The sequence below is a fragment of the Pseudopipra pipra genome, chromosome 8, assembly GCF_036250125.1.
Source record: "Pseudopipra pipra isolate bDixPip1 chromosome 8, bDixPip1.hap1, whole genome shotgun sequence".
In the NCBI taxonomy this organism is placed as follows: Eukaryota; Metazoa; Chordata; class Aves; order Passeriformes; family Pipridae; genus Pseudopipra; species Pseudopipra pipra.
The window spans coordinates 11,390,049-11,416,790 of NC_087556.1; the positions used below are offsets into that span (position 1 = coordinate 11,390,049).

The following is a 26,742-nucleotide window of genomic DNA, read 5'->3' on the forward strand; positions in this document are numbered from 1 at the left end:
TATGTATGAGGTGTAGTCAAGACTTTGGGCACAGAACAAGGAGGTGCTTCAGAGTGGTAGAAGGGGAAGGCCAGAGCGCAGCAGGAGAAGAGCTGAGTGCAATGTTACATGGGGATATTTTATGAAAATAACTGAGCTGTTTCATTTAATTACCCAAAATGCTACAGATCAAGTGTGAATCATAAAGGGGGAACTGCTGTCTAGCAGTTCATAAAGGAAAACACCACATCTGAGGTGTTTTTATTTTTTAGCAGCATATACGTTCTTGATTTGTTTTTTTTCCTTTTCTCAGTAGTAATGGCTAAAATGGAAAGAAATTGGAATCTCAGAGCTAGCCTAGATGCTTTTCTTATTGATGTAATAAATACTAGCTTTTGACTGAAAAAAAAAAAAATCTTTTTTTCTTAACTGGATAACCCCCCCCAAGTGTTTTGAAGTCTAAATCTGTTCAGATATAGATGATATATTGTGTTAGGCCATTTTTCAGATTTTACACATTAAGGATTTTAACAAGAGATTTCTATAGTCAGCTTGAAAACATCAATGTGGTAGAAATAAAGTACTCATTAAGCAAAGGAATAGAATACTCCACAACTAGTTGGAGATCTGTGTAAATGAATATGCTTTTTTGGTTCTGATAGTAAAAGATCATGTTGGTAGTGTTCTTTTTTCCTTGGGTGGGGGTCCCTTTCTCTAACATGATGCCTTTTGGTAACAGGTAATCACCTTGCTTTAACAAAGAATCTGCATGAGTAAAAGACTCAAAAATTGCTAGTAACATTTACTTACTTAAATACTAATAAATAAAAATTAAGTGGTAGTTTTAAGTAGACCTTCTGCTCTTTCCAGAAGCTTGAGTGCAGCTGGTCAGAGCTAAGCCCAGGAAAATTAAAAGGTATTAATTTAGCCTTCCTTTTTCTCAGTGTACACTCTAAGTCAGGATTTTCATCATGGCATAATCTATTCCCTTCCCATTTGAAACTTTTGGCTAAAATGGTATCATGTTCATAAGTCTCAAAGCAAGCTACTTCGTAAGGCATGTTCACACTTTGAAATCTATCTAACATGGTACTGGGTGTACTTTTTCAGCTTCCTTGGGGCTTCCTGCACAGAGGTCAAATGTGGAGAAGGAGCAGGATATGAAATGTTTATAAATGTATTTTTAACTCTACTCCCCTCAGGTAGTATGAAAATGATAATGGGTTGGCCCAGGACCCCTCATGGCAAGGTAAGTATGTGAGAATTTGCTACTCGTGGTACTCTACTGAGGTGCCCCTGCTCACCAGCTACCCAAGTTGAGCAAGCAGTGAAAACATTTTGTAAAAGATAAATATTTTGTAAAAGATAGTTTTCTGAAGGAATGTGCTGCTTTAGCAACAAAATGCAATCTTTAGCATTTTATACACATACCTCTGTCTACTTGGATCTAATGCAATATTTAGCTTAGTGTTTTATAGAGACTAGCTTCTGAAACTAAGATAATTAGTTGTAACTGGTACTGTTAACATTTTCATAAAGCATAAATTAAATGTGGATGCTGAATGAGCCAGTGTGTGCTTAAATATCACACAAGTTCTATAAGCGAAAGTGAGGTAAAAAACCCGAGACCATAATTGCTCCAGTGAAGTCAACTCTGGGCATCTCTTTTAAGGCAGAAACTATTAAGTACATGGAAACTCTTCCACTATGAAGCTATGGGCAATTTTAATTTCAGATTTTTCCAATATCCCAGGTCAGACCTTGCAATTTTCCTCTAATCTTCACAAAGGCACAGAGACAGTCTGTAATGAAAAATGAATTCTGAAGTATTCCCAACCCTCCAAAAGAGAGAAACACATCAGATTAAGAACATTTTAATTATGTTAATCACCTACCACATTTAGCATTTTCTTAAGGATAAAAAATTACCTAAATATGATTCATTTTAGATTTTAAGATACAGAAAATTTGCAGAAATTTTATAAACCTAAGATACAGCATATTTCATTGTCTCCACACTCTGAAGTGGCTGAAAGGCCATTCTTTAAAATTCACAGATTGTGAGACGATACAGGTTGCACTTTTCATCATTCCAGCTCCCATCCTTGTACATCTCTACACATTTTTCTTTCCCTTTGCCATTAGGCTCATATTGGTGCCATTTGGTATAACTCAGAGGCATGCCAGTTATATATGTAAACTGGCCTGAAGTCTCACTCTCTTTAATGCCCAAGTAAGCATATTGCTTATACTGTTTCACTATGTCCATAATAGCTTTATTCTCCTCCTCATTCATGGGAGTTGCAAGAGTTCCTCCAGCCTCTTCACAGGATCGTAGTGCAGATGCAAAATCGGCTTTCTTTCCATTGGTAGCAAACACTTTCTCTCCTACTTTTCTTATTTTCCCATTCAAAGCAAGTGCTGAAACATGAAAAGAAAAAACCTACTTAGCTTTTTAAATTTTCTACGGCCTATTGAAGAAAAAGCAAAAAAAAAGAAAAATCAAGAGATTAAGAGAAAATTAAAAGTGGTAAGAGGAAGAGTAGGCAAAAGTGAGAGTAAAGGATTAAGAGAAAAAAAGATCTTAAATTTTACCCATCCACTAGTTTTTCCCTAAGTATATTGTTATGCTCCTTGTGACCATCTGTCCTTGTCTCCAAGACAAGGATGCCCCACTCATGTTTGCTACATATTCCATGAGCCCCGTTGTATTGAGTGTGCTTTCTAAAGAGGATCAGTTTACTTCAGATTTGAGCAAGCAAAATAGAGAAGTGATAATTTTTTGTGAATTCTTTCTCAATAAGAAACAATTTACCACCCTCAACAATCTGGTTGCTGATAGATAAAAATATGGGGTACAAAACTGAGGAGTTCCCATGAATCTGTGCGGAAAGTGCAACATCAGTTGGAATTTTTTTTCAAATAAATCGAATTTTAATAAATGTGTGTTACTGTTGGTAAAAGAAATCTGCTACTCCAGGGAAACAGGGTCTTGATTTCCTGAGCTTTGGATGAGAAAATGGAATTTTGGGACTCAGTACCATTTTCAAATGAAATTTCTTTCCTACAAGTCATGAGTCTATAATTAACTTTGCCTATTGTGCTTAGAACTGTTCGTGAGCTGAAAAAGTAACAAGGGGAAGAATTACCAGCTTCAAGTTGGAAAAGTCGGTGCTCCAAATTTACTAAAAGATTGTGGCATCCAGTGTCCAGAGAACCGGGTAGACCTATACAGATAAAAATAAAAGTTATATAATCAAGCAAAACTAGACTCTGCTGATAGGAACAATTCCCTTGATAAAACTAGTAATTTTCCAGAGCTAACTAGCATGTAATAGTATTTTTTTACATCATCAGGTGTAAAATAAATATTTTCCCAGTAATTTTTTCATGTTGTTGTTAATCTATATTAAAGCAAACTAACAAAAACCTCCAACCCTCTAAATGCTACTAATTCCCCTCTGCACAGAAGCAACGGAATTTTTCGAGGTTGAAGAATTTTGTTTGAATCTATGAAACTGGCTTTGCAAAAACAAATTTGTTTCATTCTACTAAATAGTGGTGAACAAGCACAAGGGAGATTTTGGGGAGGGAACAGTTCCTATGGCACCATACAATTTTCTTTTAATGTGCAGGATGGATGCTCTGTGTTTTTATGGTGGGATCTTATTTTTATGAAAGCATAAACACTAGTAGATGAAAGTTTCTGCATGGATAGTGTGAAATAGAGTCCATGCAGCAGTGCTTGCTAAAGGGGTACTTTAGCAGTACTGTAAAGCACTGTAAAGGTAGATTCCTTTTTCACACCCATTTCCATGGGTAATAAAGGTCCTACATGTAGAATAAAGTCACAAATGTGCTCCCATGATCATGTTCCAACTATTCACAATGGAAACAAATAGCCAAGTAGAACCACAAAATATTGCTGCATCTCCAAGTTGCAATTTTGCAACACTTACTGTACTTCACAATCCATTAAAAAAAAAAACCATATTTGACCTAATAGAGAGAGTTTATGAATAATTTTGATAGTGCTTTAGCCTTGTCAACAGACTTGAAGAATGCATTTCTACGTAGAAGGAAAATTACACAGTGCAAAGTGTGTTCCTTACAAGCCTACTTTTGAATATTGGATAACATTGCCTTTGTACTTAAAAAAAGAAAAGAAAAAAAGATAACTTCTGTGAAAGAAGCAATTCCCTTTGGAAAGTCAATGGAAAAAGCACTGTAAAGACATATTTATATATATAATATTTATATCAAAGTATTTATAACCTGTTCACTTCCCCTCTTCTCCCAGATGAGAGCGGAGGCCTGTCTTTTGGGAGAAAAAAAATTAAACTGCCTGTTTCCTCCATTCAGTTTTCCTTCCTCTGCTTAACACAGCTGCTTCCTTGAGAGCACATGTCCTTCTGTGTCGTGCTGCCTTCATGACAAGGATCTGGTGCAAAAAAGGGAAGTTTACTTACCCGGTACACGTGGCAGTCCTTTCAGAACATCTTTTCCAGGGATATCAGGTAGCCCAGAAATTTCTGGAAATTTACTCAATGCGTGGCAAGTCACTATCAAAGCAGCTACTGCTGTGAGTACGTAGGATGAGCAAGACAACATGATTGCTCAGGCCAGCTGTAAGAAAACCCACACATTTGTCAGGCAGTGATTTTGTAAGAAATCGTTGGCATTGGCTTATATAATTGAAAATTCTGGAAATTTCCATTATTTCCTTGTTTAAATACAGTCTATAGTTTAGGTGTAAGAGATTTCCCAGATTTATTTTCTATCATTGTGTAGCTTATACACGAAACTCTTTTTAGTCTGATTCAGCTTGACACGCCCATTACAGAATGATAGTCACACATTTGGAAGCAGTGAAGATAAATTATCCCTTTTGCTATCACTGACTATTTGTTGGATTAATCCTTGAGAAATGATGGGCTTGGATGTAACTGATCACACTTAAGCCATTAGTTGGCTGTTAAGGACTATAATCACTCAATGATTTTATGATACCAACCTGAAAGGCACAATCTGTTACAGTGGTTATTGCAATGTTTTGGAGCTAGTTAGCAATCTCTTTAACCACAGTACTATTTAAGCACATTTGTTTGACATAAACAGACTGATAGTGTTTTACACATGGGCAAAATTTTATAGCTCAATTGACATTCCTATCTTGTTTTGAACAAAATTCCACAAGCTTGAAAATGTCAGAGTTATTCTTGTGGAAAATGCATTTTTGCTGGTTGGCAATAGGCCTATTCATCTTATTTTATCCTTTCAGATATAACATTAATCAGGGTTATAATCCTAGTGCTGAGATATCATGACTAAAAAGCACTCAATTTATACACATCATGGTTTACAAAATAGCAAGCGGGTATTCTGTGCAGTTATGAAACCTGAATTGAAGGACTGTAAGTTACTGTGGCATGGAGATACCCAGTTATTGACATCATTCAGTTAAAATAATAAGAGATGTAAAGCAAGGTTCAAGAGACCAGAATTGGTATCCATTTCTAATAGGTGATCCTGTTGGGTTGATTCTCATACAAAATACGTAACTTAACACCCATACTTCACTTTTCTACTGGCATGAATTAGAGAGATCCTGCACTGCTCTCTTTCAAAAACTTCCATCCTTAAAAAGAAAATCAGAATTGACAATCATAATATGTTTTAAATCCAGCGCCACTCAAAACTGAAAATAAAACTTTGGTTGGCTTGAATGCTGCAAGATTTTAAAATCTGAGTTCATCAGTAATAACAAGATATTTGTTTCAAAGTATATATGCCAAGCAGAATCAAGATATCAGTTTATTACCATTTGTCAAATGGGTTGAACTTTTTGAAAAGAGAAGTATTGTTTATATCTTCCAGATTGATTCTGTCATAGAAGAGTTTTGAGATTATTCTTAATCTGCATCAACACTAACTTGTTTTTCTAGGGCAATGTCTTATCAAAGTCAATTCAACAGGACATACCCTTGAACATAAGAATATTCAATTATGTCATAAATTTGTAGCATATAGTATCTGTTTAATTAATAGCAGTATCTATTCCTCATGGTCAAGAATTTCCACTTTAAAGACTGGGAACACACGAGCAGTACTAAAAGTGCTGTTGAGTTTTGTCCGTTGACTCTGAAGTGTCTTGAGCTGTTTACCCTTTACTATACTGAAGGCTAGCAGACACCTCTGAAAATGCTGGCCAATGACTTAGAGCAGATTATTAAACCTACCTTAGGTGGCTAGGAATACTTACATCCCTGAGATAAGCAAATGCAATTACAACATGTACCCTTTGCCTGATGATCATCATTCAGGGAATTACATTTGAATGGACTACTGCATCCAGCTCATAATTGGATTATGATGCAGAGTCAAAGTCTTGATCAATTATAAAGCAAAATGGAAAAAAAACCCCAGCTCTTCAGTTTTAATCCACTTTTAATGACCTTCATCAGTCATCACTATCTAGTGGCCTTCAGGCGTGTCCTCATCTACTAAAATTGCTAGTATAAGCAAAGTAAAAAATGACTAATAAAGGAAAATTTAATTTTAAAATGTAAGTATGACCACAGAAATAAAAAGAAATGGGATTGCCTTCTAGCTGAAATTCCTTGTGATTTATGAAGAGGAAATTCAACTTACCCTTCTGCTTCAAAGTGAAATGAAAGTGCAGTTCACACAAGTCCCCTTTATATGGTGTCATGTTTGTTGAATGACACCACTGAAGTGGAGACTCAATGTTGAGGGCACAAATGTGTTTTTTTAGTTTCACTCACACATTTATGATGCAAATACTGAGATCAGTTTTAAGGTTTGAGCAATTTCTTATTCTTTTATAACAATAGAAAGCCAAAGTTGTAGAAAATACAACCTAGAACTAGCAGATAACTCCGGATTTGTAGACACAAACAAAATCTATAAAAACATAAAGTAACTTTCTGTGATTCCAGGTCATATTGTAAAAATTGTTTCTTGTTTTACAAAAGCAAAAATGTCATATGACTACCAGTAGTTTTTGTGAAAGGAAAGGTACTCCTGTGAATTAAGTAAGCATGATACCTCCCAGATAGTCTGATCTGGAAGTCAGAATTCTAAACTTTGCTTCCCATTTCTGTGTATGAGGTACTTGCCTTACCTTAATATAATTTTCTAGCTGTGTGTTATGCTCAATGTTTCCATGACCTTTTGGTCTCTCTTGCATGTAGAGTACCATTGATCCTTTCTTGGCCAGAGACGGATCTTGGAAAAACCCGTATATGAGCACAAAATTCTCAAACAGGCAACATTTTCAAGGAAAAATTAAACCAGAGTTTTTGTTCCTTTGGTTTCCCAGGAATAAATATTGTGATCTTGTGAGCAACTTCCTTCTGGTTCTGATGTCTTCTATTGTAGGATGCTTGATCCTAGATGAAGTTTGTTTCATAAACTTCAGCAAGCCAACACATCAGTCCCTCACCTGTAAGATAGAAATACCTCTGCTTTACAGCTTTTCTCTGCTTTGTCAGTTTATACTGTGGTCTGTTAAGGATAGGATGTTCTCTACTTATCATTTGTATTTTACTAGAACTATTGAAGTTTCATCATGATCCCTAACTATAGTGTCTTTCTACCCAGCAGTACTGACAGCTGCAAGCTAACATCTTTAGGCTCCATGTTCAGCAATTAAAAAGATGTTTAATATCAACTAGCTGATCTAGCTAAGAGAAGATTCCAAAGGACAAGATATGTGAGGGATCCTCTGTAGAAGTATCTTAGTTACTTAAATCCCTTTCCATTCACAACTGTAAACCTCACCTTGTAGTTAAAAGGACATTACTCAGCATGGTTTGTCCTCCCTCTCAAAAAAAACCCCAAAAATAGCAAACTGAGGACAAACTGAGTGTCCTTTTTAACAAATTATCAATTAATATTCACAAACTTATGTTATAAACAATCTATCTTTGAGTCCTTCCTCCACCTGATACAGAGCAAAGCTTTGAATGCAGGTTAGTCATTTTACAAAACCTCTCACCCCACCAGTGGAAACTATTTCCCTCTGTAGTCCAGAAAAGGTAGACGAAAAGAACTGGTATTGAGGGTATAAGACATGGATTAGGCAGTACTCAACACATAAAATACTTTTTTTTTTTTCTTCTGAATCCCATTGCAGCTTGGGAATAGCATGGACACCAGGCAACTCAGCACCATTGAGACACAGGTAATTCTGTTTCTGAAGGGTAGCAGACCTCTGGGGTACTTAGGAAATTTCTTTAGTTGCAGGATAAGATGAAACTTAATGGATCCAGATTTTGAGAAGTAATATTTTAAATTACTAGGTGCCCAAGTTCTTTCCCAAGTTCTAACTTGCCAGAAAACAGTCTCATATAGATCCAGTTTCTAGGCAGCTCTGCAACAGTTGTAAGGGTTAATTTTTCTGTTGTATCACTGCACCCATATATCCTTCCCATGTAGATAGATGCAACTTTAATACATGAACATGATATAAATCTCTGCAGATTTGTACTGTTTCTTCCACCTAACACAGTTTATAGTTATAAAAAATTAAATAAAGAACTGAAAACACTAAACAGGGAAATCAGTTAAGCTCTACCAGCTATTATCTCTGTCCATTCAGGATAGTGTGGCAGGAGCAAAACATGGTTTATAATGAAGGAAAACCTTATAAATTATTATCTCTTACCAAAATTTTCAAGGAAACATACATTTGATAACAGTTTTTCTCCCATGAGTCAGACTATACTTACACAATGGATGCTGATAAGAAATCTAAACCATAATCCAACGTGAGAGATTACTTAGCCATTTCCTTAGTTATGCGGCAGAGAATGAGGGAAAACAAATATACTAAAATAAGGAAGAAAGAAAGTAAATATTTTTTTCTGCAACCTAGCACCCCTGTAGAATTCTGAAATTTGTAGGTAAACCTGTGTGGTAGTGGCTGAAGGTCTTTAGCTGGGAAACACACACAAAACCCAGTCAGGGACCTTTATTGGTTTCAGGGGGCCTCAGGTACTGCAGCCATTTTTCTATCATTAAGAAGAACGATAAAAATTTTAAACATGCTGTTTTATTAATGCCAGTGAATTAAACCCAAACCCTGCAATGGCCTCCTCAACCATCAGCAAAGGAGAACTTGGGGAAAAAAGGAATCCAATTTTCCAAGACAGCATGTACCCAGAAAGACTGCTTCTTTATATAACAGCTGTGCATGCTACCCTCAAAAACTAACCACCAAGGGGGGGCAAAAACCAGAACTAATGTTTTATAGCCTTCACACCTCTCGTTTTCAGAATGCAAGGTAAACTCTTCATTTTGGTCACACTGTTTTGAAGTGAGCTGATTACTAACTGATTATGATAACTTATCATATCCTAAACAGCATGAAGTTTATGCCACACTCAAACCACAGTTCTGTACAGCCTTGCTAGTTTATTTTAGCAATTTGTGAGACATTAATCTCAAATGTGTCACTCTGCTGCAAGTTCCTGATACCGGCTCTCTGAGCCTGTCCTTGGCACAACATCTGTGTGGCAAGCAGGTGTGGTCAATTCTCCACATTTACCTTGTTCAAAACAACAGTAGTTTTTAATATTTGTCTAGTATTTCCACTGTAATCTATTTGCTGTGTTGCTACAGAGCTTTAAGTCATACAGAGTTAAGAGCCTATAGTTAGTTTTAAGAATTCTCATTGGCATCAGCTTAAGACCTCATGAGAAATATAGAGCACTAAACATATGTCACCTCTTAAATCATGAAACAATCCAATGGCTGAAGTTCTACCTCCTCCCCACCTGCAGTTTAACTTTACTGAGACAATATGGGAAGGTAAACAGTCCCCCCCTTTGGAAAACAAGAAGCACTGATAAAATAATTTGTATGCTAATTTATAGTGCACTGATGCAGGAATGGGATGAAAAAAATGTAGAGAATATGGTACCTTACTACACTGCTAATACTGAAAGACAAGAAATTCTGCTGTAGGTAAGTCTTAAAATTTATATTAGTGTTGTTGTACCCTAGACTTGTGCCACTTTAATCTGAGGATAAGAATCTTACAGGAAGAATGTGATTGCTGATGAGGTACATTTATATTTGTGAAAAAACATGGCATCAGTAACATGCTGTCAGCTTAATAGCACACTTATTTTGGGCAATGGATCCCAGGGCAGAGATTTCTGATGGAGGAAAATAAGAAATGCTGAATATAGATCATGAGGTTCCCAAAAAGAGGATAATGGAGATAGGGAACAGAGCTTGGAATAGTGGATTTTAAAGAGCTGGCTCCACTAGACTGTACTGAATAGCCCTCTCATAGTATCACTATTGGAAAAGACAGAAAGCATAAAATTAAAAAAAAAAATAAAAAAAAAAAGGCTTCAAGCAATTTATTCAATTTATTTCAATTTATTTTCCATTCCAGGAAAAGTGATTCAAACTATGCTATCAAGAAAAGAGATGACCAGGTTTTCAGAGCTTTTTTAAAAAAAACCAGTGATTATCTCCAGCCAAAAAACTTACAACTTAAACCTATGTTTACAAAAGAACTGCTTGTCCTTTGCTTTTAGATTATATCAGTTTCCTTCTTTATCATATGATTAAAGCCATTGATTTAAACTACACATTCAGAGTCAGCAAAGTATGGGACATCAGCAAAGCAGCCTCTCGAGTTATATGAAGATGGTAGGCAAGTTGCTAGAAAAGTCATTTGGACTGAACCATTATTTCTAAGCCTTGAAAAAAGAAAGAGAAAAAAATCAACCAGAGCACATGAGCAAAGGCATCAAGCAGCTCTTGCTTTGACAATAATATAGCAGATTTTTAGACACAGGCTTCTTCCTTCAGACAGGACAAGTACTCTCCCCTTCTGCCTCCCCATATTCTTTATCCAGGTTTAGTAAAAATTTAGCCATACTGTAATCAGCTTCTGTCTCATCCTTTTATAAACAAACAGAAACTCACAAATAATCTCAATCTAACTTCACAACATAATAATGATTTTCAGGTCTGTTTCTTAACTGTTTCACAGGTAAAGTTTAGAGAGATGGTATTCCTATGATCATTGAGGAATCACATTTTTATTTCCAAAGCATCAATTCATTTTTGTATCCTATAGGTCATATTATCAACTCTACAATTCCTCCTTGCATCTTTCACACTATGTAAGTAGCCCTCTATGGGAATACTACATAACAGTATGGAAAAACCCTAATCTTTATTCAACAACAAAACAAAATTACTCACTGCAATATCAATTAGGGGTGTCATGATAGAGTAAATATTGCCTTTTTTACTGGGAACAGTGAAAAGAGTCCTGCACTTTCAGAGATAGAAGTGTCCTGCCACACTGTGTTCCCACAGAGGTGAACTGGACCACATCCCTCCTATCAAAAGTGGTAATAGGAAGCAATTTATGCTTGAACAGCCACTGGCCAACATTGCCTTGGAAACATATGCTTGCAGTTCATATCTTGCCCTTATAAATAGCCACCTGGCCCCTGTTATCAATTTAAAATAATCTAGCCTCCAGATAGAAAAAAAAAAAATATCCTGCCAAGCTCTTATTATGTTGTTATTGCCGGGAAATGGCCTGTATAATGTCTCACTGATAAGTGTTAGAACATATATATCCAAAAGCTTTGTCAATATTTTATTTGCCATTGAAATTCAAAGTCCTTGGGAGAGACTTCTTGCTGAAAACACACGGCAGAAAACACAGAGTTGCAAATGAAAACAATAAACTCATCAAGCTGCTCTTATGGTCTGATGATCACAGTGAAATAAAGCTGCTTTGCATCTTACTGAAGGGACACCAACTGGTCATGAATTCCCAGGAAACAGCACCTGTCACGGTTGTTGTTGCTGTTATGAGCTGAAAATTAAGACAACGGGTATTATAGAATTCAATTTTGCACAGAATTTTTCAGGAGACTGAACACAAAATTCTGTATGTTTTAGCTGACTGTGTTGTTTGAAGCATATAGAACTTAATATACTGAATCTGCTTCTGTTGTAATGGCCCATTTTTAGATTCTAATCAGCATAAAAGCACAGAGGAACACTTCATAGATCTCTGGTAGCAGAAAGCTCGTAAGGCACTTCGTTATTTCATTTTCCATGAAAAGCAGAGATCCTGAGCATCCGAGGGGTTGGTGAAGCCCAGCCCTGCATCCATCCAGCTCCTGCAATTCCATGTGGTGGTGTTGTGCTTCACCTCCAGAGGAGCAGATCTGGGGGATCAGGCAGCAGCAGCAAGTGGTGCTTCAGGGCCCCAGTCCTTGCCAGGCTGAGCAGCTGCACTGTGCTCTGCCTTTCAGCAACAGCATCACACAGCAAAGACTTCTGCCTGTAAAAGCCTGGCAGCTCCAAACTAGCCATGCTGAGCGTTACTAGGGGGACAGCTGGAGTGCTGAGATACCAGAGAAAGGCCATAGATTGAAGTGCCCAAAAAAGAAGGTTATCTCCTTACCTTTTATGGGTACACCTGAGCTGACTTGAAACTATATAAGGTGCAGATATTGCAGAGACTTCAGCACAGAAATGTTCTTGGAAGATTCCTGTAAGGGAAAATGAGAAAAGCTCTATTTAAACCCCCTGAAAGTTCATCTAGCACATAAAAAACAAGGACCAGATGAAGACTCAGAGAAATAGAAATAAAGCAAATGGGAAAGAACAGAGTTCTACAACCTCAGATTCTCTCTGGAGAGATGGGGACATCTTGAATATTGCTTGAGGCCAAAATGATTCAAACTGAAACTGTCTAGTAGGTTATGAAAACACAGCAGACTTAACTTGAATGACAAATCAAAGAGAATATTTAATAACTCTGAGAAATGTAATAACCATGAATGTCAACTACTTAACTAATAAAATATCATTTTGTTATTCCATAGGGGTCACCCCTTACAGCCTTTATAGTAGCTTTATGTGTAGTTTTGAAGATTTAACACTATTTTTCTTCGTAAGACAAAAGAAACTCTACAAAATTTTTAATAATAATTTCAGCTACCTATTTAAATCTATTAATTATATTTGTTTATAAATTTGTTTTAGCATTCAATGCTCTGATTTGAGGAATGATTCTAAGAGGTTGGCATGCAGCAATCTAGCCCCTGTGTGCTCAAGCAGCTCACTGCCTGGTTAAAGAGCAGTTATCCTATTCTTAGTGAGGCAATGTGAACTACAGCCTGGCCTAGAGATTTCATATCCATACTGCTAAGCATGACAAACACATGCACATCTGTACAATGCTTTAGGTGTTTCCCCACACTTTTTCCACCTGAAATGCAAAAGCACAGGCAGCATCTTCAGTTCATTTTGTCTCAGATCCCAATGTATGTGTGTACCATGAAACTACACAGCCATTACCTCATTCCACTCTTATCTCCACAGCCGTGACTGTGAAAGATGTAGTAGATTGCTGGCCTGTCCACACTGTTCTGGAAATACAAACAGCAGCACAACCACGGGCACCCTTCCTGTTGGTTGTTTTTCATTCGTTCTGTCAGACATGAGCTTCCAAAAAAGTGCTGAACTAAAACAAGTCTTTTGGCATTGGTGTTGCTCACACACACCACAGGTACAGTGAAGTCTACTTAGAGGTCTCAACCAATACCATCAGATAAGTTTGCCAAATCACTGGAGCAGCTGTTGTCCTGATAATAATATTTTCCTTTTCCTGCCTTTCTCCCATCTCCTGAAACTCTGAGTGTTTTCTCATGTCTATCACCAGTCACATACTTGCCCATTCTCTGAATATTATTGTTCACATTCATGAGAAGTTGTAGCATTCCCTCTACAAAAACAGTCTGTGATATCTTATAACCTCTAGTTTGTGAGGGAATGAACAGCAACAGAGACACATGCAAATATCTGGCAGACAGGAATATTCTTGTTTCTCAGGAGTGGGAATCTACATAAGAACACTTCTAATATGCTTATTTTTCAAGTAGTCTCATTCCTTGTCTGTCTTACTGGACCACCTCAGGGATTCAAGCTCAAAAATAAGTGTACCATAGTTTTTTCCTAACTGTGTCTTTTCAAATGTGTGTTCAACTCTGTGCAGAGCCCAGCCTGCTGGGTACACTGAGTGCCTCTTTCACAACATTTCCATTGTTCCCATGGACAACCCTCTACAGCTAAAGTGGGTTTTAAGTATTAACTTATAAAATTTAATATTCAAGACCTGGAGAGCGACGGTGCTCCTGAATGTTTTGGTACCAGTGTTACCATGCCAATGGTATATTGCATTTCTCTAGCATCTATTTTTCCACACAAATAGAGCTCAACTGCCTAATAACTCCCATCCTTTATGTTCTTTGACCCTTCCAGAGGAACACATTGTGCCACTGTAACAGACATAAGTGATGTAAACTATTATACCTTTCAACAACTCAAGCAACTGGCCAGAATAAAGACCAAATTCAGAACTATTCTGAGAGTATTTGACAAAGACAAACTGCAGGACTGCAGTATTCAAAACCTCTGGAGAGCTCCCAGTAACTTGAGACAGAGTGTAATATACAATTTTCAGTGAAGTGATTTATAAGCACTGTAGACAACATGTGAAGCATTTCTTAAATAGCTTTTACAACTGCTATTGTGTGATGAGCTGGCAGCTTTTCTTGACATGCAAAGTCCTGCAGTACTGTTGCTGACACTTCATAGAATCATGGAATCAGCCAGGTTGGAAAGGACCTCTGAGATCATCAAGTCCAAACCTTCATTTTTAATTTAACTTTTAATCCAGGCCGGGTTTTCCCCCATTCCGTACTCTGGCCAAAATCCAATTCGGGTTTCCCCCACCCCTCCAAAGCGGCCCCGGGATGCCCGGACAGAGGCACCAAGGTGTGAACCCCCCAAGGTGACACCAGAACAGTGTTTTATTTATTGTTACAAACACGGAGGATCGTTTCCAAAAAATCAGCCATAACCCTTGTAACTACACAAGCATGCAAGGAGTAAATGCAGTACAGCAGCGTGCATCAGGCACTGGTGTCCATCTCAGACTGGTGTGAAGCAGCCACGTTATTGTATCCGTTTCAGAATGTAACGGGGATGCAGAAACAGGTGTGATGGCTTTTAAGAGAGCCCTAGAGGTGTTCTACAAAGGGTAGATCAGTGAAGCAGTACAGCACAAATTTATTGCTGTCATACCAGACTGCTACTCAGTCTACAGCTCAAAGATGTCGAGGGGCATCTTTATATCCTAAATAAAACAAGTGATCTTACCAAAGGGTAGCTGAAGATTAGAGATTTGGAAACTCCCTCCATGGGTTCCTATGACCTGGGATGTTTATTTATGTATCCCCCATCTATTAAAAATACAGTTTCTGCTTTAAGATAGACTTTAAAACACGAAATTAAAAAGGCTTTTTTCATCATTAGACATGAAACTAGAAATGCACTTCAGTCATGAAAATGGAAGCTGAGATTCTCCAGGTGCTGGCAATTGCAGCTTTAAGCTAAATACCAGGAAAATAACAGCATATAGAGAACAATCTGAGGCTTCAAGATAATACTTGCTTTACTAGCTTTTGTGGCACAAATAAAAGATCTACTTAGCAGACTTAGGAAGTACCAACACCCCCCAATTTTCAGTTTAGCTGCAGGTCTCTGGAATAAAAAGCTAAACAGGTTAAAGTGTTTAAAAAATGCATCACCTCCTCATGCCTTTACCTTGGTTCTGTGAACACATATTGCTGCTTAGGCAGGGTGGAGAGGGCATAAGGTGATAGAGGAGTTAAAAGGTTGTGACCTATAGGCAACATAGTATTGATCACACCACTTCTGAGTGGGACACCCTTACAGAGGTGTCCCTGGATCCAGAAAGTGCAAGGTAGGAGATAATCAGGAAAGTAACCAATGGACACACTATGATGTTGCTTAAGAGATTTCAGGATTTCTACCTAAATTTGGTGAAATGCTGTGCCCATCTCAGCTAAAGCAGCTTAGCTTAGCTTCTCTTGTAATAAACAAAAGTTTGAATCATAAACATGCTTGGGTATAAGTCTCGGGGCAGGATGGAAAGTTGCACAGAGCCTTTTTTTGTACATATCTGAAGCACAAGGCAAAGGTGGCCAAGAGTTGTAGCCCAGCAGTACAGATGGGAGGAAGGGGAAGAGATTCTGTCCAGAGCTCTCCCAAGTGAGCACAGAAGGCCTGATGGGGGTGCAATGAAACACTGAAATTCAGTCTGCTGCACAACTGACCTAATGCAGGCCCATTTCCATGAAGTCCAGTGTAGCACGCTCAGACTCTCTGAAATCAGACACCTAAATGTGGGTTGATTTCTGCTCCCGCATTCTGTATACTTAGTCCAGGTGCTTGAAGTTTTATCTGAATTTAAACACCTCAGAAAGAGGATGCCAACACTGTAGAGTCTTCCTCCCACTCCAAAGCTGCCAGAAGCCTCTTGAAGGATTAACACACAAGCTCAGCTCTGAGGGACGAACTGCCCCAATACTTAAAGACATAAAAAAGCCAGAGCACACAGAAAACCAGGAAAAAGCTCTCACAACTGTCTACCCCGAAGCACTGATCTAAACAGCTCAAGCTGCTGATGTCTGAAACCTCACTGGGGTTACAGGGCATGAAAAGAGATGTTGGTTGCAGGTGCCTCAGGATAAACTCACTCCCCCTAGAGACAACACGGAGTGTCCAGTCATGCTGCTAATGCTGAGAGGTTTGGCAGAGAGCTTAGAAGAGGTATAAGACTGGAAACCTAGGTTTCCAGGCTCTCCTGCATTATTTATTCTCCTAAGCATTATTGGCCAAACTACAATCCAGGAATTATTTTTCATTCCTTATGTCTCCAGGTGCTAAGCCTAGGAGTAGAGCCATTTGGTAGCACTAAAGTCACAGACCCCTGCACAACACTTCTCCTCTGCATGTTTTACACCAGTTTGATGCCTTCACAACAGGAAACAAGCCAGAGCAAAGAACATGCTTTTCCTCTGCTCTGAGCATGAGTTAACCACCCCTTCCCCATATTTATGTGTTAAAAGAAGAAAATGATGCAGTAAGTACAAGTTGCTACTGACTGAATAGCTTCCTGTTTGCACCTTGTACTTTCCACTAAAAATTGCCACTTGAAAAATTAAGAGAAGGGAAAGAGCTTTTCAAAGATTGTGTTTTTTCACATGTGACAGGATAACTCTTCCTAAGCCTGTACTTAACCTGAAATTGTGTTTTAGCAAGATAAGCCCAGCAGTTGATTAACAAATGCTGCTTTCATCCTGAATTACTCGGAAGCTCTGCGGAGGTCATATTAGCACCAAATGAGATGGTTTTAATCAGGGGTATAACAGCAAACACAGATTAGTTTAAATTAATGCAAAATTAAGTGGTCATCAGGGATGCTGATTTAAGCCCTTTGGAAGATAATAGAACACAATTTCAAACTGCTTCTTTTTAGTACATAGTGAAGAAAGGTGTCCCTGCAGAAAGAAAAGGTGTCCCTAATACATATGATGAGAAAGGTGAGAACTTAGGGCACATCTGATAGTACCTTGCTGAGTTTAAAAGTTTCAAGTAATAGGACTTAATAAAGGCTCATTTTCTATTTCCAGGTCTGGTTCCTGCCCTGTGGACTCTTGACCAGCCTGAGAAGTTCAGTCTGCTCCCACGCAATGGCCTTCAAAGCTCTCAGATTTCAGCACTGCTATTCTGCTCCTCTGAACACTGGTTCAGCACAGGACAGTTTACTGCAAAAGCCTGGATTAATACAGCTATAATTTCACTTGCACAGCTGCATTTCTAGGGCAACTCCACCAGAGATGGATTTTCACCAGTGTAATAAAGAGCAGAGTTTGGTTTTCTAGAAAGGAAGGGAAGCAGCTTTGTTTCTGCACAGGGGGTATAACAGCTGGGGAACCCTTTCCCTTGAGATGGTTTACACCAGGATAAACCTACAAGACAGAGGATACTGGAAACAGGAGAAGTGAAACCAGATTGAAGCCTAAAGGTTTGAGGACTGGGTGTTTACTTCAAGAAGATTCAAGAAGTGCAGCTCAGATTTGCTATACATACCATCCTTGCTGGGGCCAAACACATCCTTAGTGTACCCAGCCTGGTAAAAAAGTTAGTTGTCTGATAACTTTAAACTGCATGAAAGTGAGTATGCAATAGGAATGTTCTCCCATTCTGCTTTTGTGAACTTCCAATATTTTTAGCATAAGAATAGTTTTGCACTTACCTGCAAGCAGTTTTGAGGTTTGTAGAGATCCCATTTGAGTGAAGCATAGTGCCCTCTGAACATAAACAACATTAACGTAAGGTTACAAGAAGTTTCTTAAATTTTTATCAAGCATATTGGAGATTTGTTGGGCAAAATAATGTAAAAATTACTCTAAACTACATATTAAACTCCTGAGACAGGCACTGATATGTGAATTAGGAATAGTATTTCTAAAAAAAATTCAGTTGAAAGAAAACAACCATTCACATCTGCAAAACACTGCTCCAGATCTTTTTCAAATCAGTAGTTTAGTCATTGCAACCTACTGGTTGGCACATTGGGGGCATAATTGCTCTTAGTCCAGCTCCAAATGAAATGGTCAGAAAACATTTCACAGTGTTTTTTGGATACAGTCTCAAAGTAAACTTACATAATCATCACAAATAAATGCATTGGAGACTGAACTACCACTGATCCCTAAACCTGAAAGAACAACAGGACTGTACCTACTCTCTAGAATATCTCTTTCGTGTCCTAAATTAACCCAAATCCGTCTTTTAAATATTGCACCATATCCTGCATTTTCATATAATAAATATTGATTAAAAACTTCCAGGCAAAATTTAAAAAGTTCTGGTTTTCATAGCTGCAGGACACCAATTAATGCAGAAAAGGAATGCAGTTCCCTTGAGAACTGCAAAGATGCAACGCCAGTAATGACAAGGAGAACATGATGCAGATCAGCAGTTAAATCATACTCCAGAAAATTCATATCCTTCACCCATTTCAGTAATTGCTTTTTCTCTGTACCTGTTTAACCTAGTGCAGAGAAATGTCAGTACTTACAAAGGTAGACAGGGAATTAGGCAATGAAAATAACAGCTATAAAACAGATGAGCTGGGCATCAAATGCTCCTGTGCACAGACATGTTCCTTTGTTCCTGTGGGTCCACATAATTTGCCAGTGTAGACACAGCTCTTCTCTCTGTAGAGGCACTAAGCTTACATGTGTTAAAGTGGAAGAGGAATTGAAAATCTATTCCTCCCTGGACAAAAACTTCAAGCCTTCACGTAAACATTTTTCTTAACTGTCAAACTTTTAGTATTGGGCTTTTTTGTCATGGTATTCACCTATTCCTTCTTGATACAGTTTGTGATTGCCTTTCTGTAGTTCACTTGAGGTGAAAGAAGCTCCCTTCAAGAAAACCTTAAAAGCCTGTGATATCACTTCTCTCACATTAAGGACCTATTCACATAAATAAGGCCTTTTGCTCTTTTTCTGCATGAGCTAAATTCCACTTGAAGTACATTACGCCAGCAGGCTTTTGTATTTAATTTAAGACAAAAATGTTCTGCTTTCTCTTGCATTTAAATCTTGATTTATATCTCCTGTACTTCAATTGATGACTACAGATTGCCAAAAAGCATCATCTTATTCTTCTCTGATTGTTTTACTGCACAAAACAACCTGGCTGGCCAGTTCACTGTTTTATTCCTCTTCGTAGTTACAGCATATTTCATTTTCCCATCACATGGAAAGCACTGCACAAAAACAGCTGAAACTTCAAAAAAGAAATTATTCCTATGTCAGTAGTCACTTGTGTGCAGTGGACTTCTGTATCCAGATGACAAATACCACTGTAGGCTCTCAGTGATCATTATCAGTCAATTTTAGAACCAGAGTAAAAGTGCACTAGGAGCAAAGGCATCACTAAATACTGAAGTAACATAGGACTGTATGCACTGTCTATTATTTCCATCAAAAAATAATATATCAGCAGCAACATGTGGAGAGTAATTTCTCCAAGTTTACAGTTCAGCTCAAAGACGGAATATAGACAAATTTTTCACTAGTTTCAAGATAACTAAAAACTGCCTCCTTCATGCTGCATTTATGAGAAACTCAGATATAACAACTAGCCTGCTGAGCATGCCATAACTTATTAACCTTATACCACTATGATAAACACAATTTATTTCATATTGACTGAAAAAATGAAATCTGTACTTTATTAGGAGATTCAAAACTGAATATCAAAGAGACAGCAATTGTAAATACACTCTTGTTCTGGTTATTCCAGGCTGCTTTTACAGGAACAAACTTCAATATCAACCACATAAGTGACAAAAAAACTTTGGGTTTTCTTAGATTCATCATCTCAAGAATTCACAAGTAATTAACTCATGTGAATTTGAATAATTAATGTCAATCCATTTTTTCAAAGTCTTTTATTACCGCACGTTCTTCATTTTGTAGATGACTTAGTTCTCTGTCATTCCAGCTCCAGTAAGTTACAGTCCTTCCATTCAGATTCATGAACCTGCCTTCAGTCTGTTCATCAGATATCCCCATATAAGCCTGTTTTCAAGGTGTTATGGACTCTTGTACATCTGTGTTTTTACCTTCATTCCTGAGACAGGCAAGTGCACTTACAGCTTTTGTAAAAAGAGATATCCAGTTGAGACAAGTACGATTTTTAGCAATACTCTTGATGTTCTTTAAAATCAAAGCTAGAAACATAAGTGAATACAAGTAATTGTATTATACCAAAAATTGATCATGCTCTAGTTATTTATCTGTTTCACAACTATATTTCAGAAGTAGCTGATACCAGCTATAAACAGATGCAATTGAAGTAGTAGTCAGAATCCAATAGAAGTCTAACAAAATAGACAGCTGGGAATATCAGTGCAATGTTTAAAGCACAAGCACATGGAGAACAGTGGTTGATCCTGCAGGCCATGTAACATGCCCTGCCCTGTAAGCTGGCAAAGTAAGCCTTAAAGTTTCTCAGGTCAGTTCAGGAAGGATGTATTCAGTGAGATGTAATTTAATTAATGACCATCACCCATGAGCAATCTGAGATAAAATTTGTTTCAACCTCCTCTTTTTCATCCCTTCTCCAGCACAAGCATGTCCATCATTTTACCAGGCCAAAAAATAAACTTATCAATGATTGGACCTTACTTTTTTTGTATCTATTAAATTCATCCTCCCAAACCTGTAGTTTTGTTTCCAAAGGGGTTCCTTGTCTCCACAAGTTGCCAGTTACTGTAACTGGGAGTTAAGGCTGTTATTTAGTAATTATACTGAAATGACTGCACAGCACCTGTTTCCAAGATGCTTAGCTCCCCTGTAATTTGATGCCATGTCAGAGAACTCTGTCATTTCTAGAGCAGAAATCACAGGCCACCCTGCAGATTCGTTCATGGGAATTTGTCCAACTAGGAGAGCCTTATCCCTGACCAACGTGAACGCTTGGATAGCCTTTGAATTCTCAGGGCTGCCAAAGTCATCTATTCAGGGGGAAAAGCCCAGTTCCCAAAGGCAAAATACACATGTAAACATTCTTAAATGATCAAAAGTCGAAGGAAGAAACACACAAACAGGCAAAGAATGAGAGAAGAAAAAGTGTTGCTTATAACTTGAGATAGAGGGTTTGGTATTCCACTCACAGACAACAATAAGCTAGGGACTCATTAAAGATACTTTGTTCCCCCAGTTATGTTGGGCAACTCATCTCCTGTGTAACAGATGGTTTATTTTTCTGCTCCTCACACTTCTGGAAATCACACCTTTCCTCAAATGATGTTATAGGAATACCAGACACTAACACAAATATTTTATTTTTTTGGAAAATACACTGAAAGGTTGAAAACCAGATTATAGAAACATGAGGAAATTATTTCTTACTTCCATATTCTCCTTTTTCTCCTTTCTTTCCTTGTGGTCCTAAAGCTCCTTTTATTCCTGGAGGTCCCACTTTTCCAGGAAAACTCTCCAGGCTTCTCAATCCTTCTCCTAAATTTTAATTTAAAATAAAATTGTTTAAATGTTTTCCAAGTTTTTCTTCCACTATGTTTTCTTAGTGCTTAGAGAGAGCACCAAACACAGACTCCTTCCCCCTCTCCGTGCCCACCACTAGGAAAATAAAGCACCTCTGGAACACTGAACTACTCCTGTGGAAAGCTTCATTTACTAGGGAATGCATTACTTTGACGAAAAAGCCTTTAGTACACCTACTTATGGCACTGAAAATCCAATGAAGTAAATGCTGTCTCATGTTATTGCAGAGGTACACATGCTCTCAAACCAGAAAGCCAATATACTTCAGCTGTAATCCAATCACACATCACAGTATATGATCTGGAAAATGAGTTAAGTCTTATGATTAAGGACACTTCTCTCAAGCAGTTTGTTGAAAGACAGTGCTGCAGAGGGTGTACTGAGGGGTATGTGGACCAGGAAATGTCCATATAGAATAGCAATACATGCCACAGAAATTTTTTGCTATAGTTCATAACAAGTGGTACTGATAATGATGAGAGTTTTCTTGGAGGTTGAAAAGCAAGTGTCTAATTCCAAGATGAGTGGTATCCATACGATAACACAGAAAGAATAGGATAAGAAAATGTACAGTTCCACATGTCCTTACTAGGAGTTTGGACAGAAACTGATTTGGAAACTTGGCAGAGCATGTGACTTGGTTCTACCACATGACAGAAAGCACTTGCAGATCTATTTGCTGTTCACAGCAGTGCATGAAAAAAGTTGCCTCTGTTGTTGAGGCATAGAGAGTATGAAGCAATCAAGTTATGACCATCAGATTAGTAACCAACAAGCATGGTTTCTGATTTTGAGAGCTGGCCCCTGGAAAGAAAAAGCAGTAATAATTTAGTAGGGTATAATAGGAAGTGATTCAGAGTACAAATGGTACAATCAGATTAAATTCTCATTACTCTTCTGTTCTATAGGCTGCTGTGAAAATGTATAGTGTTTTTTTTTATTTATTAAAAGCCAAGTGTCTAGAGTAGCATTATAAATGCAGAAAGCATTTTCAGCTTCCTGAAATTGTGCAAAGTCTAAAAAAGGTTAATGGGGCAGAAAAAAAGGAGATAAGTAAAAGGACAAAACGAAAGACTGACTGAGGCATGAAACAAGACTAAAGGGATGATAAGGAGTGTCAAAAGCACAATTTCACTAAATGGTCATAGCTCTGTACCTGGTTCTCTCTTGGCCCCTTTAGGACCATCTCTGCCTGGCGAGCCACTGACTGCAGGAGCACTGCACTGAATTTCTGTCCAGGAATACATTTTCTCTTCAGGCTGAACTTGTTACCATCAGCAGCAAAAGCCAAAGGCATTGAAAGGCTGAAAAAGAATCGTTGCTAAGTCCACAGATCTGCAACATATCAAGCAAAGTAATTTCATTAATTTCTCCATTTACATCATTTTAAAGGGGTGCCTGGGAAATACACTCCTGTCTTCAGGCAAAAGACCAAACAAGGGATAGTATCTAAACCATTTCATGTAGCCTCTGATTGTATCTGTATGTACAGAAACCTGAAAAGAGACAACCAAGCTTCTAAGAATCTGAAAATCTCAAGGTGTAATGAAAATACCTAATATAGCAACAGTCATCAATCTTGCCATGTTGCAAATTAATTTCAATGTTTTGTTCATTGTATGTCTAAATTTAAAGCATTTATCTTCATGCCAAATAAGTCATACAGTGTTCCATTTTGGGATGAATCCTCATCTCTCCAGCTGTTGTGTTTCTGTGTGGACTCTTCTTTTCACAGCTACCAGGGATGCTGTATGTCTGAACTCAAAGTGATTAAGCTGCTTCTCTTGATAGCATCTCTACTACTAGCAAACACCCACAGCTTAAAGGACAAAAAGCTTACATGTGTTTAAGTGGCAATGATCTCATTGCCTCCCCTATTTCTCCTTTCAGACCTTGTATATTAATAAGATACTTTCTCCTCAGTATCACACCTCAGAGTTGAGATCCTTTTGGATCCCAGATCTGCAATACTTTGCTGCCCTCTCTGAGCAGAACAGTAGGACTGTAACCATAAGGGAAGGCTCTGCATGACGTTCTGACAAGCTGAGTCACAGCAGTCGTCCTTGTTTCCAATATGAGGGTTTAACTTGAGACAATCACACCCCACGTATTCCATGTTTATCTGAAAAAAAAACCCAAAATAAAACTACCACAAATATGAGCTGATGAACATTCACAGTAAATAGCCACATACTACAGTCAAGTGGCCTCATTTTCTCACAGTTCTGCCAGTCAAAATGAAAAAGAAACTTAGGGAAGCACCATTTGGTTGACAGATTCGGATAAGGAGAGAAAAATCAAATTCAGCATGAATTCCGCTACTCACCTCAATTATTTCTCTTCTTTTTAAGCTTCAGAAAAGACTTCCCACAGAAAGCAGCTTCCCCTGTCATGTTTCATCTGATAAAGTACAATATAAAGTATAATCATTAGTGTATTACTGTGAGAACATCATTATTAGGATAAAAAGCAGAGTTTAAGAAGTACCATATTTCTATATACTTATTTGTGCTTCCTCCATTAACTTCCCATCAAAGTCTGGGGAAGTGGTACACACCAAAATAAAACAATGAAAGGTATTTAGCTAACTAATATAACAAAACTTGGATCTTGGTTATATTTCTTATCCATCTTCATGGACTCCAGCCAGTTCTTAACAGCTCTGTAAGGATTTCCTTCTGCTGACTTTCTATACTATGTAACTATCGAATATCAGGGAAGTTGACACTGCTGATGTCTCCCATGAAGGTAACAAGACAAAGCTCAAAATAACAGCACAACAAAAGAAAACTTGAAAACAAAACGTAAGCCCTCAGATAAATCCACTCCCTACAGAGGTTCAGCCTCACACAAATCTCTGTTGGTTTTACCTGCCAGGAGCTAAGATCTATTTACCTGCCAAGTTTTCCAGGGTGACCACCCAATTCTTTACTCTAGGAGAGCCAAAGTGCCTGTTTACCCTTTGACAAACTGGTGGCAGGGTTTCCTAGTAATTCAATCAGTGACTAATGACAATTGGCACCAACAATGGCTTAGATAAAAAAGCAAAACGTTCCAAATTTCTCACAAAAATTGAATAAATCTTAAGGAACTGAAATAGAAAAAACAAGTTTTGCAATCCATATTTATATTTATAGAAGGGTAGATAATCCTACATGGAGAATCACACTGTGTGGATGTAATGAGAGTCTTCAGGTCCCAAGACACACACAGTTGCAGATTTCTCAGCAGAGATCAGAATTAGGCTTTGAAAGATGACCTGAAACTTATATTTAGCAGGTAGCTAGTTCTGCAGGTCCTATTTAAAGATATAGGTCTCAGGTAATTCTTTTATTCCTCCATGAAAAGTGCTCTAGGACATTATTCACCCAATGGAGGTAACAGCAGAGAAGAGAACCTGGAAGAGGCAGCATGAAGTTCTTGTTCCAGATCTAGTCTTGGAGGTGACAACTCTTGGTGATTAGCCCAAAAGCTGAGAGCCTGGCGGCAGAGGACAGCCCTATTGGAGGTAAGTACTAGGGAAACTGCTCCTCAAAAGTGGTCTTACATTTATACACAGGCTACTCAGAGACAGAATGATGTTAAACTGTTAGTTACATCCTCCTAACAGCCTCCTTCTCAGCCTGCTGTGCCCAGGTGGGGCAGCCTACAAAAGTCCCTTCCAACCATCATGTCTGCACCTGAAAGGCTTGCATGGCCACACTACAGTCTAATTCTTGTTACAGCCAAAGAGATCTTTGCTTACCAACACCTTTACTTAACCATTACACAGGGAAACTCTCACTGCACCACTGCCTTGCCTGGCAGCCAGCACAACAGAAGGCAGTAGGGAAGAAGTTAAACAGAAACTTGCTGAATTTTTACCATGAGGACAACCCTGCCAAAAGAAAAAGATAAATCACCAACATTTCTACCAAAGCTGTTACTTTGTGCTTTGTTTTAGGAAGAGGTTGCTGATTGGCTAATCTCAGTCTTGCACAATCCTGATGATTGCCTACCTCAGTTTTACCACCCTTATCTAGAGGGGCTGCATATGACATTCTGGGAGTGAGCCCTTTGCTCTTTGCCTGGCCTTGGGCAGACATTGGCTGTGTTACAGTACAAACCAACAACTAAAAAAATCAGCACAACTGCAGGCACTGAAAGCTTTGACTGTAAGGTTTTTTCCCCTTTATTCAGTCAATGGATAAATTTTTTAATAACCTAGGAGAGGGAAGGACATTTGAGGCTTAACTTCAGTGACTGCCTTTCCTGCAGCACAGTTTGCACTGTCCAGCTGGCTACAATATTATTGTTTGGACATGGAAACTACAGTAGCAAGAACACAGTGTGCCAGGTAGCTCTGCAAAATTGAAAACATAAAATTTAATGCTGAGGAAGAGATGTTTTAGCAATTTTGCTTGCAAAAAAATTCCTTACCCAGAAGAAGGTCTGTTAGACATCTCCAGTTGCAAAAATTAAAACTCTCCCTCCATGCAGCAGTGTCAAGATCCCATTTCTGGGGCTATTGTTCTCTATTGTGGTGGCATCAGAGAGAAATGTAGGCTGTCAGGCTGCCTTATATCTTTCTTGTTCAGAAGCTAGGATAAATTCATGGTCTGTAAAAATAAAATGAACACATCAGTTCAGAGCAGTGCTACTTGTCAGGTATGATTTGATAAAAACATTGTAGAGCCAACATCATTAAAAAAGAAATTTGGAATTAGGGGTTTTTTAAAATTATTGTTATTTT

General features: G+C 38.1%; 2 protein-coding genes across 2 annotated transcripts in view; both read right to left on the reverse strand.

The window, feature by feature from the left end:
- Positions 1–1,837: 1,837 nt before the first annotated feature.
- Positions 1,838–8,711, reverse strand: LOC135417900 (pulmonary surfactant-associated protein A-like). Its single transcript, XM_064662542.1, has 4 exons — positions 7,124–8,711; positions 4,449–4,605; positions 3,129–3,206; positions 1,838–2,400 (listed from the first exon to the last, which is right to left on the reverse strand). Exons 2-4 carry the CDS (start codon positions 4,588–4,590, stop codon positions 2,024–2,026), a joined length of 597 nt encoding a protein of 198 aa, XP_064518612.1. The 5' UTR covers positions 4,591–4,605; positions 7,124–8,711; the 3' UTR covers positions 1,838–2,023.
- A 1,634-nt stretch (positions 8,712–10,345) lies between these two features.
- Positions 10,346–26,742, reverse strand: part of LOC135417901 (mannose-binding protein-like) — an 85,882-nt gene continuing 69,485 nt past the window's right edge. Inside the window, exons 12-18 of the mRNA XM_064662544.1 lie at positions 26,430–26,608; positions 24,337–24,410; positions 23,942–24,132; positions 23,167–23,345; positions 21,858–21,965; positions 12,455–12,542; positions 10,346–11,857 (exon numbers count right to left, since the gene is read on the reverse strand). Coding sequence (XP_064518614.1) covers positions 11,851–11,857; positions 12,455–12,542; positions 21,858–21,965; positions 23,167–23,257 — 294 coding nt within the window. The 5' untranslated portion in view covers positions 23,258–23,345; positions 23,942–24,132; positions 24,337–24,410; positions 26,430–26,608 and the 3' untranslated portion in view covers positions 10,346–11,850. The remainder of the gene's footprint in view (positions 11,858–12,454; positions 12,543–21,857; positions 21,966–23,166; positions 23,346–23,941; positions 24,133–24,336; positions 24,411–26,429; positions 26,609–26,742) is intronic.

Excerpts from the sequence above, each read along its gene's own strand:
- LOC135417900 (XM_064662542.1), bottom strand. The coding sequence starts at position 4,590 with ATGTTGTCTTGCTCATCCTACGTACTCACAGCAGTAGCTGCTTTGATA. Across the intron at positions 3,207-4,448 it reads AGGACTGCCACGTGTACCGG|GTCTACCCGGTTCTCTGGAC; the intron begins GTAAGTAAACTT and ends TTATCTGTATAG. Across the intron at positions 2,401-3,128 it reads ACTTTTCCAACTTGAAGCTG|CACTTGCTTTGAATGGGAAA; the intron begins GTAATTCTTCCC and ends TTCATGTTTCAG.